At 54.7% G+C, this 18,496-nt stretch overlaps 10 protein-coding genes across 10 annotated transcripts; 3 read left to right on the plus strand and 7 right to left on the minus strand.

The window, feature by feature from the left end:
• Nucleotides 1-353: 353 nt before the first annotated feature.
• CCMA1212_006377 (uncharacterized protein) lies at nucleotides 354-2,915 on the minus strand (the record flags this gene model as incomplete). Its single annotated transcript, XM_073703600.1, has 4 exons — nucleotides 354-1,327; nucleotides 1,450-1,552; nucleotides 1,641-2,341; nucleotides 2,408-2,915. The coding sequence occupies 4 exons, from the start codon at nucleotides 2,913-2,915 to the stop codon at nucleotides 354-356; spliced, it is 2,286 nt and encodes a 761-aa protein (XP_073557882.1).
• Nucleotides 2,916-4,152: 1,237 nt separating this feature from the next.
• CCMA1212_006378 (uncharacterized protein) lies at nucleotides 4,153-4,647 on the minus strand (the record flags this gene model as incomplete). The annotated part of the gene is made up of 1 exon (XM_073703601.1): nucleotides 4,153-4,647. One exon carries the CDS (start codon nucleotides 4,645-4,647, stop codon nucleotides 4,153-4,155), a length of 495 nt encoding a protein of 164 aa, XP_073557873.1.
• Nucleotides 4,648-6,096: 1,449 nt separating this feature from the next.
• Nucleotides 6,097-6,337, minus strand: CCMA1212_006379 (uncharacterized protein; the record flags this gene model as incomplete). Its single annotated transcript, XM_073703602.1, has 2 exons — nucleotides 6,097-6,118; nucleotides 6,159-6,337. 2 exons carry the CDS (start codon nucleotides 6,335-6,337, stop codon nucleotides 6,097-6,099), a joined length of 201 nt encoding a protein of 66 aa, XP_073557874.1.
• Nucleotides 6,338-7,701: 1,364 nt separating this feature from the next.
• On the minus strand, nucleotides 7,702-9,551 carry CCMA1212_006380 (Sphingosine-1-phosphate lyase; the record flags this gene model as incomplete). Its single annotated transcript, XM_073703603.1, has 3 exons — nucleotides 7,702-8,695; nucleotides 8,754-9,359; nucleotides 9,451-9,551. The coding sequence occupies 3 exons, from the start codon at nucleotides 9,549-9,551 to the stop codon at nucleotides 7,702-7,704; spliced, it is 1,701 nt and encodes a 566-aa protein (XP_073558005.1).
• A 1,791-nt stretch (nucleotides 9,552-11,342) lies between these two features.
• Nucleotides 11,343-13,046, minus strand: CCMA1212_006381 (putative alpha-1,2-galactosyltransferase; the record flags this gene model as incomplete). Its single annotated transcript, XM_073703604.1, is given in 5 exon segments — nucleotides 11,343-11,600; nucleotides 11,614-12,041; nucleotides 12,121-12,388; nucleotides 12,441-12,647; nucleotides 13,038-13,046. The coding sequence occupies 5 exon segments, from the start codon at nucleotides 13,044-13,046 to the stop codon at nucleotides 11,343-11,345; spliced, it is 1,170 nt and encodes a 389-aa protein (XP_073558004.1).
• Nucleotides 13,047-13,287: 241 nt separating this feature from the next.
• Nucleotides 13,288-13,551, plus strand: CCMA1212_006382 (uncharacterized protein; the record flags this gene model as incomplete). Its single annotated transcript, XM_073703605.1, has 1 exon — nucleotides 13,288-13,551. The coding sequence occupies one exon, from the start codon at nucleotides 13,288-13,290 to the stop codon at nucleotides 13,549-13,551; it is 264 nt and encodes an 87-aa protein (XP_073558007.1).
• A 48-nt stretch (nucleotides 13,552-13,599) lies between these two features.
• On the plus strand, nucleotides 13,600-14,178 carry CCMA1212_006383 (uncharacterized protein; the record flags this gene model as incomplete). The annotated part of the gene is made up of 1 exon (XM_073703606.1): nucleotides 13,600-14,178. The coding sequence occupies one exon, from the start codon at nucleotides 13,600-13,602 to the stop codon at nucleotides 14,176-14,178; it is 579 nt and encodes a 192-aa protein (XP_073558006.1).
• Nucleotides 13,648-14,613, minus strand: CCMA1212_006384 (uncharacterized protein; the record flags this gene model as incomplete). Its single annotated transcript, XM_073703607.1, has 1 exon — nucleotides 13,648-14,613. One exon carries the CDS (start codon nucleotides 14,611-14,613, stop codon nucleotides 13,648-13,650), a length of 966 nt encoding a protein of 321 aa, XP_073558009.1.
• A 640-nt stretch (nucleotides 14,614-15,253) lies between these two features.
• CCMA1212_006385 (uncharacterized protein) lies at nucleotides 15,254-16,368 on the plus strand (the record flags this gene model as incomplete). Its single annotated transcript, XM_073703608.1, has 5 exons — nucleotides 15,254-15,297; nucleotides 15,363-15,382; nucleotides 15,459-15,527; nucleotides 15,588-16,187; nucleotides 16,250-16,368. The coding sequence occupies 5 exons, from the start codon at nucleotides 15,254-15,256 to the stop codon at nucleotides 16,366-16,368; spliced, it is 852 nt and encodes a 283-aa protein (XP_073558008.1).
• Nucleotides 16,369-16,518: 150 nt separating this feature from the next.
• On the minus strand, nucleotides 16,519-17,758 carry CCMA1212_006386 (uncharacterized protein; the record flags this gene model as incomplete). Its single annotated transcript, XM_073703609.1, has 3 exons — nucleotides 16,519-17,011; nucleotides 17,134-17,552; nucleotides 17,630-17,758. 3 exons carry the CDS (start codon nucleotides 17,756-17,758, stop codon nucleotides 16,519-16,521), a joined length of 1,041 nt encoding a protein of 346 aa, XP_073558011.1.
• Nucleotides 17,759-18,496: the final 738 nt, after the last annotated feature.

Consider the following 18,496-nt stretch of genomic DNA (forward strand, 5'->3'; position numbering starts at 1 on the left):
GTATCTTAAGATTTTCAGGTTTGAATTGTTTTTTATTTGTTATTTAGTCTTTTTATGCTGATTAGTATCCAGGTAAAGGACATTGCTATCTGATGCTGCATGTCAATCTAGTGTCCTTTGAAAACCCGAAGCTCCTTTCAAATCTTTCTCACACAACACTCCTCATTAACAGACTCTTTGTCATAAGCCTGTGCCTTGTCATGCTGATTATCAAATTGACTTTGCTTGCCCATCATTCTTCATACGCCAAAGGCACACTCAAGAAGTGAGAGGGAAAAAGACAAATCAAGAAAAGAAAAGCTAATCACCCCACTTTCTCCCTCTCCTCTCAACGCCCCTTCTGCTCAACGGACTCAAGAGTCCCTATACCGCCTACTCTTATGATGTCTCCGCCCCTCCCTCGGAGGCGAAGGCTCTCTCGGCCGGGAACTCCTTTCCGAAGCACCACTCCTATGACGAGACTCCCTATCGCGAGACCTCGAAGAGCGATGCTTCGAACTGGATGACCCCGACGACGAACTACTCGAAGAAGACGCCGCAGACGAAACAACGATCCCTTCGGACGCAGCCTTGCCCTCCAAAGAAGCAGGCATCGCAGAAGAAGAAGACCCCGTAGTGGAAAACGAAGACGAAGGCGAAGCCGGCGACGAAGAAGATGAAGTACAAGGGTAAATCAGGGACGAGGGCCGCAGACGAGACTGGTCGATGTAGCAGGCGTCTTTATGCCGACGGGTGTCTTCCTTGAGGGCCTTGGTTGCTGCCGGAGGAAGCTTTTGGAGGGAAGGCGGGATGAGGGATGAGGTTGCGTATGTGTGCGGGTGGTGGAGATGGAGGTGGGATTGCGAGTGGGAAGAGGAAGGGATGGATGACGACGACGACGGAGGGGGGATGGAAGAACAAGAAGAAGAAGAAGTAGTAGTCGTCGTAGTCGCCTCGGGAGGGACGACGACGACGGAAGTGATGCTCTTCCATTCTGCAAAGGAGGACGCCAAGAGGTCGAACGCTCGGGCGTGGCCCCTTTCGGGGAAGAGTTCGCGCGGAAGCTCCCTCGGCAGTCTCTGTCCTCCTTGCATTGACGAGCGCGAGGAAGTTCGGTCGTCGGAGAAGAGGGGAATGTCGGCGAGGACGAGGTCCAGCCGGCGGGCCTCGCGGTCGGGGAACGCGCGGATCATGAGCGTCATCCAGTCCTCGAAGCCGGTGGGGGTGAGGGCCGGGATGCACGGCTTGGAGGCGATGGAGTGCTGGACGAGGTGGTGCTCGCAGCGGAGGTCGGTGAAGAGGAAGGAGATGCCGCGGAGGGATTTGTGGTAGCGGGTGTCGAAGACGCCTTAATATATACATTGATTAGCTTGAGCCGAGGATGGGGATGGAATAGGGGACAGATGAAGAGGGGATGGGGATGAGGTTTGATGGATGGGATAAGGGGGAAGTTTGGGGGGGTTTACGTACGTTGAAAGGGAAAGAATTCATTGTCGAGGCGGTAGCGGGTGTAGAATTTGAAGAGTTTGTCGGGAGTGATGACGAGCGAGTCAATGGGGGCATACTCGGCAATCTGCAGATGTCCCGTCTCGTTAGCTTCCGTAACACGCAAGAGATAAATCTCCGAGGAAGAAGAATCCACTAGCCAGGGCGTTACATACAATGTAGTTTGCCAGGCCGCGCAGGAACCGCCCCAGCGCAGGCGTCGGCTCGTCTCTCTCGTTGAACAGAGCCGTCCATGCAGGGCCCTGTCGTTGGTGCAAAGAGGAGAGGGAGGAAGAAGAGGAGTGAGGCTGATACTGCAGTGAGGAAGAGGAGGAGGAGGAGTGAGGCTGATACTGCAATGAGGAGGAGGAAGAGGAGGAGGAGGGGTGAGGCTGATAGGGCTCGCGCTCGCGCTCGCGCTCTCGCTCGGGTTCATGCTCGCGTTCATCTTCGGGCTCCTCCGGCTCGGGCGGTTCCGGGATGTAGTGGATCACGGGAGGCTGCTTGTCCGCAAACCGGACCGTTGGCCTGGGCGGAGGAGACGACGAGGAGACGGAGCTCGGGGGCGAAGGCACGGAGTCCTTGTCCGAGGGGGCAGGCGACGATGATGCCAATGAAGCGGCTGAGTAGGAGGAGGAGGAGCTGTCTGAGGAGGCGTTGGAAAGGGAAGACGAGGTGCGGGTGAGTGGCTTGCGGGCGTCTTCCTGGGAGGCCGCGGCGAAGCTGCGGTCGAAGATGGACGAGGCTTCGTCTTCGCTCTCGTCGTAGTCTTCGACGGTGGGCTGGTAGCGCTTCATGGAGGCCTTGGAGGACGTGTCTGAGAGGGGCGTGGGAGGGCCATTCTCTGAGATGCTGTGGTCCGAGGCAGTGTCGTTGACTATAATGTCATGGTTAGTATGTATGATATACTTGAATAGCATCTTATAAGTGGTTTATGACTTACGCTCGCCCTTTACTTTGGCCACCAGTTCGTCCAGCCACCGCGAATTCCACTCCTCCATGGCCAGCCCCCTCACAACATCCTCGACCTGCCTGTCCTTGCTCTTCACATCCTTTTCCCTTTCCCGCTCCTTATCCAGGTTCTTATCTGAAGAAGAAGAAGAAGAAGAAGCTGGAGCTGGGGCAGAAGTCAAAGCAGACAAGTCGCTCCTGGTCATGACGGAAAGCACCGATTTGATGATATCTCTGTACGGAAACGACGACGACGACGACGAAGGTCTTGTTGTTGTTGTTGCTGCAGAATCTCTGTCTTCGTCTCTCCGGGACCGGGGGGCCTCTCTTTTATCCTGCTCGCGATAGCTCGACTGGCTGTCCCGCCTCTGCTGGTGGTGGTGCTCTCTGGAGGCGTGCAGGGACCTGAATCTCTCGTCACCGCCGCGCGGCGTTGGCGAGGCTGTGTTTCCGTGTGCCGACGGCAGAGGGCCGTGTAGGACGGTCGCCTCGGCAGACATTTTTAGTTGCTGCTGCGTGGTTGTTGTGGTTGAGGACACGGATGGTTTTTGGGTTTCTCTTGGGTTCAGGAACACCGCGTTTGAAGAGGTGTAGCCGGGTTCCAGGTTTTTGAAACTTGGTGAGTCTGCCGTGGTTGGTGGGCCGGCTTTACGGTGCTGACGTGTTGGTGTGGTTGAGCAAGATAGAGTAAGAGAGATTTGAGATGAGATTGTGAGATTGGAAGAGGCGGTGGCGAGTGTATGTAGGATGGACGAACGAAAACACGGCGTTTCTGAGGCGAAGAGGAAAGCGTTCGAGTGCGAGTGTATGTGGTGAGTGTGAGTGTGAGTGTGTTCCTTGTGAGAGCGATGATCAAGAGAGGAGAATGGTGTAGTGAGCTTCGACGAGAGAGGAGGGCGTTGTGCTGGTCTTTTTGAGGCTTCACACGCGGGAGTGAAACCAGGAATTGCACAAAAGTTATGTGCAACGAGCACAAAACACGAGCACAAAAACAGGGGAGGGGGCGCCGGGTTCAGATAGGTAAAAGAAGAGTAAGAAGTTGGGGAAGCACACGGAGATATATTTTAATATGGCTTGATGAAGTGTCAGTCGGTCTTAGCGGAAGGGGGAGGGGGGTCTGTGGAACGAAAAGGCCCTATCTTGCGTGTCCTTGTACTGCATATAAGAGAGAGAGAGAGAGAGTGGGAAGGGAGGGAGGGATGGGGAGGAGGAGATCAAGTTGAGTAAGAGCTTGAGTGGCACGGGAGACGGAAGCACAACATGATGACATCGCGGGCCCTTGATTTTTTCTTGTTCAAGGGTTAAAACTTTTTTTCTGTCAGTCCTTTTTCTTGTCTCTCCTTGGGTTGTCATTCGTCTGTTTGTTCGGTTTGTACCCGGGGTCTTGGGCGCGAACAGAGACAAGCAAGAGGGCCAAAGATAGAAACGGACTGGCGTCTGCCTATCATGCCCTGTCCTGTCCTGTCCTGTCGTTTTCTCTTTCTTCTCTCTTCTTCACGGTACATGTGGCTGCTGCGCGTTGAATGTAACATGCATGTACATTTTGTCTCTCGCCCCTGGCATAATGGATCCAAAGTGGACGACAACGCAAGAAGGAAGCTGGTTTTTTTTTTCCCCTTCTCTCCCTCGCGTGTTGTTTCTGTTTGTTCCATATGCCTTGGCTTTTTGGGCTTTATTGGCCACTTGGGCTTCGATCTCGGCCTTCTTGCCATGACATGGGCGCACTATTACGTGGTCCTAGCACGAGAAACAGTCATGGGAAAACGAGCAAGGGTCCTCCTCTTGGCGATTGGGATTTGCCGGCAGAGCAGGGTTGCATTGGTCCTGGTGAAGTCTTTCTGGGTTTCGTTTTCGGGGGCGCCCGAGGCGATACGCCCTCTTCTCTCTTTGCCTCGTCCTGTTGGCGTTTGCTGGTCTTGTCTTTTGCTGCTTGTCGTCCTGCCCTGTCACCGTCTGCCGTGCTGTGTCTGGCTTGTTTGGGTGAGACAGGGGGGGGGGGGGGGGGAGGAGCATGTTGGTCCCAAAGGTGGAGCAGTGAACAGGGGACCCATGCAAGATTTGCATCATGGGCTGTTTTTCTTCTTCTTCGCTTCGCTTCTTTGATGCGTGGACGATCTGGGTTGGTTGGGCTTTTGTGGCGGGAGTTGGGTCGACGTGCATGACAAGTGATGTAAGTTGGCCGACGAGGGAGGGGGGCCCTGGAGCCTTGGCTGAGAAAGGCTGAAGCTGCATTTTTTGTTGTGATGGGCTTCGGGGGGGGGGTTTCTGGGGGATGTGATAGGAGCGGGCTTGGGTGTTTTGTCGTTTGTGATTGTATCGTAGCATGCAGCATGGCATGTAGGGGACATATCATGCTGAGATTTCATATATGTATGGTACGGAGGAGGATGCGATATGTGATGTGTGTATGTCGGACCACGGCGAAGGATATATCGGGATACGTGTCCCAGCTGTACGTAGAGGAGAAGAGTATAAGTCAGGGGCTTCACAACACAGCACAGCACAGCACAGCACAGCAGCAGCACAGCCGGAATACCCTCTTGCTCCTCTTCCACCTCCTCCTCCTCCTGCTCCTCTTCCATCTTCGCCCTCAGCTAACTTCTTCCTCGGTTAAATCACCTGAACAGCGCAGAACCCAAAAGTCGAGATAACAACACCCGGCATCTGTCCACTCAACCCCATCGCCACATCTGCAAGCCTCACTCTTCCCTCGTCTCTCGTCTTCGTCCCTCCCCCCCTGCTCCATCCTCCCCCATCTTCCTCAGCTACTAGACTAGCCGGCGTCTTGCACACTAGGCTTCTACCAGTACCGTGTGCTAGCACCAACAAGGCACTAGTCCAACAACATCCATGGATCCCTCGGGCGGCCCTGTTTGCCAGGGAATAGCATCAAGTCGACGACCATCGGTTGATATCCGCTGGTGTAACGATGAAGTAAGCCCGGATGTATGGCTGAATGCAAGGGATGGGCCAAATACGAAGATTCCTCTTCTCGCGATGCCATCGGATCATTCCTTTGAGCTGCCCTGCCTACGTACCGCTCCGACTACAGTACTCTCTATACCTTACTGTCCTGTCCTGGTCTGGTCTGGTCTGGCTACCAACTACTGCACATGTACGGTACAGGTGAAGCAAGGTACAAAAACAACCAACCAAGACGTCCCCTTCCACAGGCGCATGTCGTCATCAATAGCAAAGCTGTTCTGTCCCGCCTTGCCTTGTTTTGCCCGTGATGATGGCAGTCGAGCATCGTCGTGGGAATCAGCTCGCTTCGATTCGTCCGCTTCGCTTCACTCTCATGCAATGGAATCCTTCCCTTCAGCACAAAGACGACACGCAAGTGGATGTGCATGTGATGTGCAGCCATATCGACGGGATAATCACCACCACCACCACCAGCAAGCACAACTCCAACTTCCCACCCCATCCGCCATCAGAAACCATTATTTAGTCCCCCCTTCAGCACCACCCCCATCTCATGCACATCTTTCCCTCTCTCTCCATCTTGCTCTGTCCATCAAGGCAGTTTTGCCACTTCTTCTTCCAAAACACAGCATCTGCGGCAAGATACTCACACACACACACACACACACACACACAACTTGTACAAGCCTCTCCTCTCCTCCGAGAAGCCCAAAGTTCGCCATCGCCAGACACTACTGTACCCAGTACAGTACACAACTAAAAACCACCAACCTTGAAGCTACTGTACCCAGTACAGTACACAACTAAAAACCACCAACCTTGAAGCCCATCCGCATCCAGCTGCACCCTCGCCGATCGCCTTCTCCTCAGGCGTCCACGTAGCGATGTCCTTGCTCGAATTAGGCATCGTGTACTCTTGACCCTTGTTCCCCAGTCTTTGTTCTTTCTCTGCTTCCCCCCAGCCAAAGCCCATCAGTTCGCCCGGGCCGATGCACATGATTTCTTTCAAACAGATTTGCTTTGATCGTAGCGTAGCTCGTGCTTCTCATGCATGTGTTGTACTTCATGCCTGCGATTTTGGCTGCTGCCGATGCCTGTGGATGGAGAGCCATCTCTCCATCGTATGTAGATGGATCAGACTACCTAGGTATTTTGCCTTTGTGAAGCATGTGGTTCCCCGGCTTAGCAAGAGAGAGGACAAGATGCAAATCACAAAAAAAGCATCATGCAGGACGCCTCAAGTGCAGTCTGTTAGGGAAAAGGGGGGGGGGGGGTGAAGAGGAAGCGGAGAAGAGGGTCCAGAGAACGACTTCCGTGGTCTCTCTCGCATCTCGACAGTTCATGCATGCCGTCGCCCTACAAAGACAGCCAACAAGAATACCAATCTCGAATAGCGTGCTGTGCGCAAGAAAACGAGGCAGGCCTGATTGATAGTAAGTATGTTTGTCTGCAAACAAGGCGGAACAACTCAGTCAGTCTGGCACGCAGCAGCTTCTTCAAACAGACACACCTCCGGGTCCCATGACAAGATGCATCCTACACAGGCGACAAACATCCGATTAAAGACTACGAAGCCGGAGAACAGCAAAGACGGGGAGGGGCGGTGAGCATGTGGAGCGGAGCTGGAAGCGACAAGCAGCATGACCTTTTCTTTGAAGAAAGAATGAAGCTGTCCCGCCTTGATTGGCCACTGACACAGTTTGTTTGCCTCCTCCGTCCCCCCCTCCCCCTCCGATGCCGTACATACATACTCGTACATATTGTTCTGTGCTGTTGTTTTGGAAGACGCATGCGCGTTACAGCTCAGCGTGAGGCAGGGCGATGGATGCCAACAACGGGACCGTCAATGGGTCGATCCATGGATACCTGCAGACGGCGCTGCAGAATGGGGAGGGAATCGATCGACTTGTTCATCAAGCATGTGCATGTGTCGTGGCGGTATGTATGTAAGTGTTCGTGTTCGTGTCTGTCTGTGTCTGTGTCTGTGTCTGTGTCTGCGTCTAGCACAAGGCACGGGCTGTGCAACCCGGCAGCGGCATCGCCAGGTTTGCACCCTGATCCCTGTTTCTCTGTCTCTCTCCATGTGCTGTCGTGTTGTGGCCCAGCTATCCAAAAAGTAAATACATGTGAATGAGGACAGACTCGAAGGCGTTGAGGGAAATGAAGAAAGAAAGACAACAGCAGAGAGAAGTGAAAACTGAAAGGAAACAAGGAAGGCAGAGGGCAATCGAGCAACCTCAAATCAGGGAGAACCAGAAACCAGCCCATCAAAACGCCATCAACCATCGGCCATCATGCCATCAGACACGCAGCGCACTCACACAAGACGCACCTCGTACTGTACACGACGCCGAAATCACATCATACCTTGTACAGCAAATCGAGAAACCCGGTAGCCAGATCAACAACGACCCCCTTGTTCGGCAGCGATCCCGCCACGCCGTACAGCGCAGCCGAGTCGCCCATGGCCTTGCCCTTGGCGCCCTTGCCCTCCACCAGCCGCACCCTCTCCTTCTCGCGCTCTTCTTCCACCACCGTCTCCAGGTCGCTCACCAGCCGCTCCCACACCTTGACAATGGGCATCGTCACGGCGACGTGGATGGCCGGCGGGCTCTGCAGCGCGTTGAGGTGCCAGCCCTTGGCCGACATGCCGTCCGCGATGTCGTACACGTCCAGGTTCTTGGCCGAGAAGGCCACCACCGAGACGAGCGGCTTGCCGAGCAGCTCCAGCTCGCTGCTGAGCACGGGGCCGCTCTGGATCGCCTCGGCAATCTTCTTGGTCGTCCCCACAATCTTGACGCAGGCGTCCACGTAGCCCGTCTCGCCCAGCCGCATCATGCTGGCCCAGCAACCGGCTATCAGCGCTCCAGGCCGCGATCCCGCCATGCCAGGCGAGGCGTAGACGCCGCCGGCCCAGTCGGGCGAGACAAAGTACTGGTACGACCGCAGCTCCGCCGTGCGGTACAGCACCGTCGAGCTGCCCTTGGGCGCGAAGCCGTACTTGTGCGTGTCGCAGCTGATACTCGTCACCCCCTTGAGCCGGAAGTCGAACGGCTGCGTCTCGAAGCCGGCCTTGTCTAGGCAGGCAATGACAAACGAGCCGAGGCAGCAGTCCACGTGTAGGCACAGCTTCTTGCGCAGCGCCAACTTGCTCAGGGCCGTGATGTCGTCGATGATGCCGTGCGGGAAGTTGGGCGCAGAGCCAACCAGCAGCACCGTGTTGCGGTTCACCAGGCGGGCGACCCTGCGGACGTCTACTTGGTACGTGGGAGCGGGACAGTCTACGTAGTGGATCTTGATCTTGAAGTACTCGCCGGCCTTGCGGAAAGCCGTGTGCGCAGTTGACGGCAGAATCCTAGGAAAGCGGCTATCAGTATCTGTAGATTAGCTCGGCAGAGGCACACGCAACTTACATCTCAGGCTCCGTAATCCCACGCTCGTGATAGGCCTTTTGGCGCGCAGATAGCACCGCCATCAGGATGCTCTCGGTACCGCCCGAGGTCGTCACGCCGGCAGCACCAACAGGTGCATGGAACAGGTTAAGCACCATGCTGACAATCTCAGCCTCCATCTTGCGCACGCCCGGGAAGACGTCCGGGTGGATCGGGTTCGCCACGGTAAACTTGCCAAACGCCTCCGTCTGCAGCTTGAGCAGGTAGTCCTCGCCGTGATACACCGCGCCGGAGACGTAGCCGTCCTCCCAACGAGTGTGATCCATATTAGCCAAGGCGTCGAGCTCCGCGCGCACCGCCTCGTCCGTCAAGCCCTCCTTGGGCAGCGCCAGATACTTTGTCTGGCCGGGGGGCACCAGCTTGTTGGCCATTTTGTCGAGCGATTCCTGGACCTTCTTCTGCACCTGGCCGCGCACGCCCGGCGCTCGCAGGAAGTAGCCATAGAGCGTTCGTTCAATGTCGCGGTACAGCTCGAGGATGGCGCCGATGATGCCGCGGCCCTTGAGCTTCCACCAGAGGCGCCGGGTCCACCGGAGGACGAAGTAGAAGAAGATGATGTTTTTGATGCTGTTTGCGATACCGGCGTCAGCAGAGGCATCTCGAGCAATCGGACCACTGACAGCCGCAGAGGCCATCATTACAGAGGCTCACAACTCACAGGTCGAGGTTGATGAGGCTGAGCGACAGCGCCTGTCGCCGGCGCTTGACGCTCTCCAGACTGCCGCGGAGGCTCTGGGGAATGCGCGAGCTCCCGGGCATCGTGGCGGCCGTTTGTCGTGTCCTCGGATACAGCCGTCACAGTCACAGAATCACGTACTCGGATAGTGAAGAAGACGCTGGAGCAGCAGGTCAATTGCTCGCAGCCAGCATTGCACAAGAGAGGCCCAAAGCTTCCCTGTCTGAGGAGAGTGTCGAATGGTCTGAGGAATGGAAGAGGGAAGTTTATCTTGTTCTGCGAACAGCAAGAGGTGATGCACCTTGCCACTAACACGAGCTACGTCAGCCGCAAGTACCGCTGCCGCCACACTGCTGCTGCAGAGTACATTGTTCCCGCTGCAGCTGATAGTGCGCGTATGTACTTTGTAGAGCCACAGGCCGTCGAGCTATGCCTATGCCGCACATGATGCGTGCTCGGGAAAGAGCAACCTGCCACCTCGGCTGAGACAAACTAAAATGTCAGTATATGCCACGCCCAGCTGATGGCCGGAGCCAATGAGAAGCGCCAGAGCTGCTGAAAGGTGTCCAATGGCCTCCCGATGAGGGCTAGCGTCATATTTCCGGGCGTTTTCACGTGTTGTGGAGGGAATGACGCTAAGCTTAGATGGGCTGACGGTGGAGGGCAGAGGAAAACCCGCGGACGCCGTGCCGGACATGGAAGAACCGGGAGACGAACCGAGTTTGATGCTGACGACATGAGATTGACTGTCTTGCTGGTGAATACGAGTGGCATGAGGGATATTATCGTTCGTGGACATACCGCAGTGTCAAAGTTGATGTGTAGGACGTGATCGGACGGACATTCGTCAATGCTGAGAGCAAGACTCGCCGAGTATATATCAGGTCAACTTCTGCTCTGTATTACACACTCGGAGAACCTTCTCTAATCAGTGTATGGGGTGATCAAAAGCAGAGTTGCGCCTGATCGTTGAGTATACCTACTACAGTAGTTTGAAAACGTTCTTCAAAGAACTGCAATATGTGCCCCAGGTAATCGCTTGGCCCCTCTTACATCACGGAAATGCTTACTGTAACGCAGATGGAGAGGTACACGAAATCTACCAGTTGGCTCTACCTCGTCAGATAGCGTCAATGTTATGGCAACTCTCTTATCATTGACATCAGTATTCGTCTCTTATTCCATGAGCAACCTCTTACGTTTAATTCATCATCAAGCATCAACACTAACCCTCATACCAGACGTAGCCCGATAGGGCAGAAAGAAATTCAAGCACAAGAATATAAAACATCCAGAACTCGACCGTCACGCCAAGTGCTCGACACAAGAACAATACAGAAAGACGTAATTCATCAACATAATGCAAAAGAGAGAAGCGCACCAATTCGCTTTTAACCCACTACCACCCTCCACCCTTTCGCTAGAACATACCTAGCGCTTTGCAATATAAACCTCCAATCTCAACTCTTGTAGAAACCTAGACTCTCCACCTCGCCGGTGTGTGTCTCTCTCGCTCCGTTTCCCCCGCTTCGATCTATCAGTCGTGCCGATATCTGTTTTATTTTACTTGTTTTACCATTTCATCCTCCAAGCAACCGCCAACGACACAGCAACACGTTTGTTCAACCCAGATAACGCCGTGGATATAGACTCCAGAGGATATATGCTCCGAACGAACGCCGGTATTACGCAAGTTGTTTCTGATTCCCTTGCCTCCGCCGCCGCCCTTTCCGACCGCCTGCCCCTCCATAAGTTTCCAAGTCTCCTTGATGTCTTGTTTGATTTCCCTTGTTTCTGTTTTGTAATAAAATCTTAACCCATAATTTGCCTCCCGATCCTTCATGAATTTGAGTCCCCTTCTCTTTTGGTTTGGTTTACACTGATGAGCTCCATTTCTGGTAGTAGCTTGCTGACACGGTCTCGCAGCTCTGGTCGCCTGATTTCGCGCAGCCGGTGAACATGACGACAAAGTCGCCGTCTTGGTAGGCGTCGCCCTGGTCGGTGCGCGTGTAGGGGCCGAGCGTGCGTTGCGGCACGAGTGCCAGCTTCGAGAGGATGGTGGGATGCCATTGCACAATGTGCTCCTGCTTTTGAATTAGTTTCCCGTCTTTCCCGTCCTGCGTCCCTTTGATCTGCAAAACTCACCAGAGCATGTCTCTCGGCCTTTTGGAAATTGTAGCTTCGGTACAGAGGATCCATCCACGTCTCAAGCAGGAACTTGCTCCACTGGCTGTTCCTAACCACCACGCTGCCGGCGACCAAACCCGAGCTGTCCTGGCTGACAATGAGATCGACCTCATCTGGCCTCAAGTGCGAAAACGTCTTGATAATGCTATCCGGCGGCACAACAGGGTAGTTCTTGATCATCAGGCTCTCGAGTCTCTGCCGATTCAGCAGCTGGTCCTCCAGCGACTTGTTCATGTCCATGATGTAGGCGTCCTGGTCGAGGTACCAGACGAAGCGGCACTCGGGGAACTTGGTCAGCGCATGTCGCATAGCCATGAGTTTCGACCAAGACTGCGGCGCTCCCTGGGTGTCGTAGTCGTAGGCCTTGACGATGAAAGCCTCGTATCCTATGATTGTGCATGTCAGCGACTGAGCGCAGCGGTAGACAGGTTAGATGCCCAGTTGGAGGAGACTAAGGCTACGCACCATGCTTTGCGGCATACTGCTCGCGGTTCTCCTTGATCGTCTTCAAATAGGCATTTGGATATTGCGTCGGGTCGATGACGGTCACCAGCACAACTGGCGGCCGGCCCGAAGGCACGCGCTCAGGGTCGGGGCGCGGGACCCGTGGATTTGAGAAGAACCAGAGCGTCGCGAGCACCAGGAACAGGACAATGCCAATCGTCTTGATGCGGCTCCTCCGCAGGCCGGGCAGCCGTGTGGATCGAGGGCGGAAGGGCGGCGGGTTAGAGCTCTTGCGGGAGGGATATGCGAAATGCATCTTGTCGGTCGAGGCGAGGTCAGACGAGATGAAGCGGCAAGATCGTGAACGGCTCGGCTCCGTGGCTGCCGAGTATATCGACCCTGGTCAATTCCGTGTCGTCGTCCTCTTCGAATTCTCGCGGTCGTGCAAGAGCGAATTGCGCTGTGATTATATCAGAGACGGATATTGCGGGATGGCAGGCGGCTTGGAACAAGTCTGTCGTTCTCCTGAGCCGCTCTCGATCGTGCGGCTGAGGCCAGCTGTGCGACAACCGCGATAAGCAGGGCGGGGATTCGAGGGTCCTAATTCAAACAGCCGGCGGTCCTCCCAGTTCATCAAACGAGTGGCAGAGGCGACGAAAAGCAAGGGAAAATAAATCTGACGGGCCGCTGCGAAAGGCGTTCGCGCGCGGTGAGGCGATGGCGATCCCTTATGCTTATGACATTTGTGGCCATGTTGCTAGGGGTGCTTTTTTGGGGGGGTACCTTCACCTGGGAACACGAGGCGCTGGGCTGGACTCGGCGCCGGAGGTACGAATCGCCGGCCCAGCCAATTGATGCGATCAAGACTTAGCACTGGTCTGGGAGTTGGTTTGATTGCAAACGAGCTTGTTCGCCTTTCTCGTATTGCTGCTGCTTACATGCTGCATACCTACGGAGCTGAGATTGCGGCTAGTACCAAGCTGGAGATGTGATTCGGGTGCCGTTGAGGGTGGATGAGCTGGTGGATCAGAGGTCGTGACGAGGCGAGGTGGTTGGTGGTCAAGCCAGTCTGACACTTGGAGCTCGACATGCAGATATTACTCGAATTATATCATTCACGTCTTAATGATCATGAGACATGGGCTGGATGAAATGCTGCAATCGTCTTGATTTGAAAATAAAACAGTCATGTTCATTCGCAGAATGTGCCGGGCTGTCCCAATGATGCTGCTCAGGACAAGTGTACTTGAGGCGTACGGAGCAGATGCTTCAGGAGGGCGAACGTCTTGGACACCCGAGGGCATCCTCGACAAACGCAGACGCACCGGCATCTCACACCAGGCCAGCGAGCAGAGAACCAAGACGGCCTCTGCTCAAGGCGCTGGCGGAGCGTCGCTATCTGCACGCAGACTAGTTGACTTGACACGGAAGAGCGAGTTCGAGGCAACTTAAGAGTGTGCAAGGGAGCAGGTCAAAAGGAGACCGCGTAGTCCCATCAACATGGGGGTGAAAACACTTCCCAACGACAAAAGAGCAAGATGGGATTCATCATTCATCCTTCTTCGCTTCGGGGATTCCGTCGTCGCCGTCCTCATCGGCATCACCGTCGTCGCCATCCACGTCCAGGACTCTCTCACTCACATTCTTCAGCAGGCGCTCACTCAACTTCCCGACCGCCTTCCAAATCCCCACGAGGGTGGTAAAGGCTCCCATGAGTACAAAGAAGAGACTGATATTCTCCACTCTAGCCCTTCCAGTGCCCTGGCGTCGGCCGGTTCCCGTCATGCTACGCAGATTCCACCAGTGCCAGGGCGAGAGGGCAAGCATGGACTTGAAGATGCCGACAAGGCCAAGAGAAAAGAACCCCTTGACAAAGTGCTCGGCCCACGTCGTCGGCGGTTCCCAGTCCGGCTCCCTCAATGCTTCAATATCTGTCACCACGCTTGTAACGGCATCGGTGATGGTACCGACAGGGTCGAACCAGAGGTTGAGGAGGGGATCTGCCATGAAACCCAGGAAGAAGATGCTCATCAACAGGATCAACACTGTCAGGCCGGCTTGGGCCCATTTGCTGCTTAGCATCGAGGCCCAATGGAGGCGAACCAGCCGGTAGGAAAACTTGCACGTCGGGCATTGCCAGTAGTTTCTCTTGACAGTTGGGTTCGATAGGCGCCAAGCATTGAGGCACCCCTCGTGGACGTACTTTTGCGATCCCTTGCACTTGCACGGGGAAAGCAGTTTTCCTAGCTCCGGGTCGTCGGACACGTAAGTTGGCCTGCCCGACCGGGACGAGTTGGGAGGATATCTTGGCTCCACTGTATCCAGGCAGATCCGACATGTTCGTGGTTTGTATCGTCTGTGCCCATGCCTGGCATCTGGGGGCGGTTGAGCTTGTGCAGGCGTATGCTCTCTGGTGCTGTCAGATGTCGAATGTTCGTCGCGATATGCCGCCGCCGTCCTCTCATGAACTGTCGCTTGGTACGGGGTTCGCACCCTCTCGCCAAACCATTCCATCACGGCTGATGTCGCGGCGCAGAACAGAAGAGGCAGAAGTGATACCCAGTCTAGGATTCGACTCTTGACGCGCCAACAGGGACAGCGCCGGGTATCGCTTCAGGAATCGCTGATTTAAGTAAAACAGCTTTGGAAGTCAAAGATGGTGAGTGGTGCTTCACATGGTAGAAGTGCTCGGCAAGCTGTTGGTCCAGCGCCAACACGAGGAGGACAAACAGAAGAAAAACCGGGGAAAAGGCACGCTCAAGTCTTCACAGAGACGGAACATGAAGAGGCCACTTCATCACTTGCCGCCTCACATTCCGGCTAGCCGATTCCTTCGACTGCGTAACCGCGAGAGGTGATGCTTGTGCTTGTGCTTGTGCTGGGGGAGATTGTTGGAGCCAGAAAAAGCTGCACCCAAAATCAGTGGGTGGGAAAAGAGGGAGCTCCCCACCGGAGTCCGGCAGAACAGTAAGTCCGCCACCAGCTGGCTGGCCCGAGCTTGACGCGCAGCTTCAGTGTGCCTGATGCTCGAGGTGGTGGGATTGCATTATGGCATACCTCAGCAGGGCAGAATAGCTTCAACTCCAGCAAACGCATTGCACCACCGCATCTCTTCGCCCGACTAGCCCGCACAACAGTCGACACTCATCCAGCCATGGCGGACAGATACTCCTTCTCTCTCACAACCTTCTCGCCCAGGTACGTCGTTGATGTCATCTCCAGCTGCCAAAGACCCCTCTACTGACTGGTTATGATGTTGATAGCGGCAAGCTGGTACAAATCGGTACGCGCTTCCCGTGGCGGCCTACTCGGCTATATGAAGCCCTGAATGGGATCTTTGGATGAGCCAAGACTAACAGGTAGCCTTCCTCTCACAGAGTATGCTTTGAACGCCGTCAACCAGGGCATCACTGCGCTGGGTATCAAAGGTAGGCTGAGCTACCCCTCGAAGGTGCTACGACAGACTAGCTAATGAGGCAATCACACAGCTACGAATGGCATCGTCCTCGCCACCGAAAAGAAGTCCTCGTCTCCCCTCGCCGACCAGAGCAGCCTGTCCAAGATCAGCCACATCACGCCCAACATCGGCACCGTCTACTCCGGCATGGGCCCCGACTACAGAGTGCTTGTCGACAGAGCGCGCAAGGTCTCCCACACAGGCTACAAGCGCATCTACAACGAATACCCTCCCACCAGAATACTCGTCCAGGACGTGGCCAGAGTCATGCAGGAGGCCACCCAGTCGGCTGGTGTCCGGCCGTACGGCGTCAGCATGCTGATTGCCGGCTGGGACGAGGGCATCGACCCTGAGGAGGACGAGACCGAGGTCAAGGAGGGCGAGGAGGTCAAGAAGACAAGAAAGACGGGCGGCATCCACAAGGGAGGACCCATGCTGTACCAGGTCGACCCGACAGGCAGCTATTTCCCGTGGAAGGCCACGGCCATTGGCAAGAGCGCAACCAAGGCAAAGACCTTTTTGGAGAAGAGATACTCGGAGGAGCTCGAGCTGGAAGACGCCATCCACATTGCCCTGCTGACGCTCAAGGACAACATTGAGGGCGAGATGAATGGTGACTCGATCGAGATTGGTAGGTTATGCCCTTGACTAGGATTTCTCTCGCGGCTAGTGCTTGTACTGATCTTCTTTTAGGCATTGTTGGTCCTCCAGCTGACCACTTGCTGGGCGTCGAGGGCGTCGAGGGCGCCACGGGCCCCCGGTTTAGAAAGTTGACTCCTCAGGAGATTGAGGATTACCTGTCAAGTCTATAATAGACATCGCCGTACGCGGAATGATGATGAGCAGGCTTTGATGTACATTAATGAGGCATAAAGCTTGATAAACAAAAGACTTTAGCATGCAGCGTCGTTTTATGTGGCTCTCTCTCTTCTTTCACCCTGGCCGCTAGAATAAAGTACTGTCTATATTCTGGCTGTCAGGATAAAGGACGACCGTGGACCGGCCCCGACTCCAACAATCTTGAAACCCTCGGGGGCCTCGAATTGCAGCTGGAGCCATGCGTTTGAATTGCAGACTCCCCTACCAAGCTCACCCAATCCCAGCTGACCATTAGCATTCTCGCCGATGACATACACAAGTCCATCTGCTGTCAGCGCAATACCATGGGCCTCGCCCAGAGCAACATCCACGACGTCCTTTCCGCCATCAATCTCCGTGTAGTTTGGAATACTAGAGAGTTCCATGAAGCCATGTCCAGGGCGATGGTGATGAGATGTTTCTGCTGCCTTTGAGGATGATGATGATGACGAGAGCGTCCGCGAGCCCCAGACGTAGACGCTGCCGCTGGTCGTCAGCGCCGCGACGGCGGATCCGCCTGCCGTGACGTGTTTGATGGGGTCTTCCGCGGATGCGATTTCGTGGAGATCGGGTACCGGGCCCGGGAGGTTGGGTGGGCTTTTTTAACTCCGGTGGTCCGGGTCAGTTCCTTTGGTCTGAGGTGATGGTCCGGCTTTACGATTTCGGGGGGGGAGACGTGTTTGATCAATGGATGAATGAAAGGGGTGGGTGAGACTCACGGGTTTGGCGGATCGGTGTCTCTTCCGAGACAGGCTTCGAAGCGAGGATCGCCAAAGGTCGAGACGGTGCCGTCGGAGTGGAGGATTACGAAGCCGGTGTTGAAGGCGGCGATTTGGGTTGCTGGGGGTGTGCAGGTGAAGGTTGAGTCGGGGGTGGTGCTGGAGGACCAGGAGGAGAGGGAGGCGTGCTTGACTAGCTTGTTGCTGTCATGATGTCCTTCGTGCTGGGAATCTTGGACGATGGTTAGGAGTTCGCCGGTTGCGGTTTCGGCTGACGCGTAGAGGTTTTCGAGGTTGTGCTGCGAGGGGCCGTGGCCGGCGAGGATGAGGTGGCCGTCTTTTCGGACTGTATGGGGATCTTTTGTCAGCTTGGGATTGTTCTGTTGCAGATCGGGCTGTCTCGTCTTCTTCTGATTCTTCTGAAGGGCGTAAAGGGAGATGTGATGGGGTAGAGGTTGTGGTTTGGTATACCGATGGTGTAAGTGAGGCGCGATACCGGCCGTTCAATGGTTGCGGCGGAGAGAACTTTTGTAAAGCCGTAGAGGTCATCCGGTTCCTCTGGGAGGTTGCCTTGGGCGAAGGAGAGCTGGTTCCAGGCGTTGAAGCCTGTTGCGAAAAGTTCCATGGTGGGTGGGCTGTGATACGTCGATTACATTGTCGTTGAGTGTTTGAAGGTTAATTGAGATTGATCGAAATTGACACACGACATCAGAGGTTGCCTGGGGCGCTAGCTGCTACAACTGTCTACGAATAATATCTATGGCCGCGCATTTCCTCTTTTTCACCTTTTCTTCTTTCTTCGTCCATCTTCTTGCTTTTTCCAAAGGGTTAGATTCTGATTCTAGGATTCTTTTTTTTTTTTTTTTTTTTTTTTTTTTTTCTAATNATCCTTCGAAGAAAAAAAAAACCTTCAAACTACATAGGTTAGGTAGTTTCAGCCAGAACTGATGCCATCACCAGAAGTGCATGGCTGAGCAGTCACCTGCGCCTTCTGTGACGCATCTACAGAGTGACAGTTGGACTGCAATTGAACAGAACAAGGTTCCGATTGTGACTTGCTGCATAGATAGATATCAAATTTTCTTATTTCCTATTCTCAGTGGTGTCGGCCCTACTACGCAATGCCCTTGATCATGAGGCTCTTGGGAGTTCACAGGTTCTTAAAGAGGCTACGTGTAAGTCTAAATCGCCCAGCATTACTTGTAGTTTTCCTCGAAGCCTGGGATTGGCAAATACAAGATGCACGATCCGTGGCATGGACAGTATTCCTGGACAATGTAAAGCCACATGGTCCTTCTGATGTATGACTCTTATGACTCTTCAAGCTCGCTTGGTAATGCAGATACTAGGACACAGTACTAGC

The sequence above is a fragment of the Trichoderma ghanense genome (assembly GCF_004382785.1).
Source record: "Trichoderma ghanense strain CCMA-1212 chromosome Unknown scaffold_7, whole genome shotgun sequence".
In the NCBI taxonomy this organism is placed as follows: domain Eukaryota; kingdom Fungi; phylum Ascomycota; class Sordariomycetes; order Hypocreales; family Hypocreaceae; genus Trichoderma; species Trichoderma ghanense.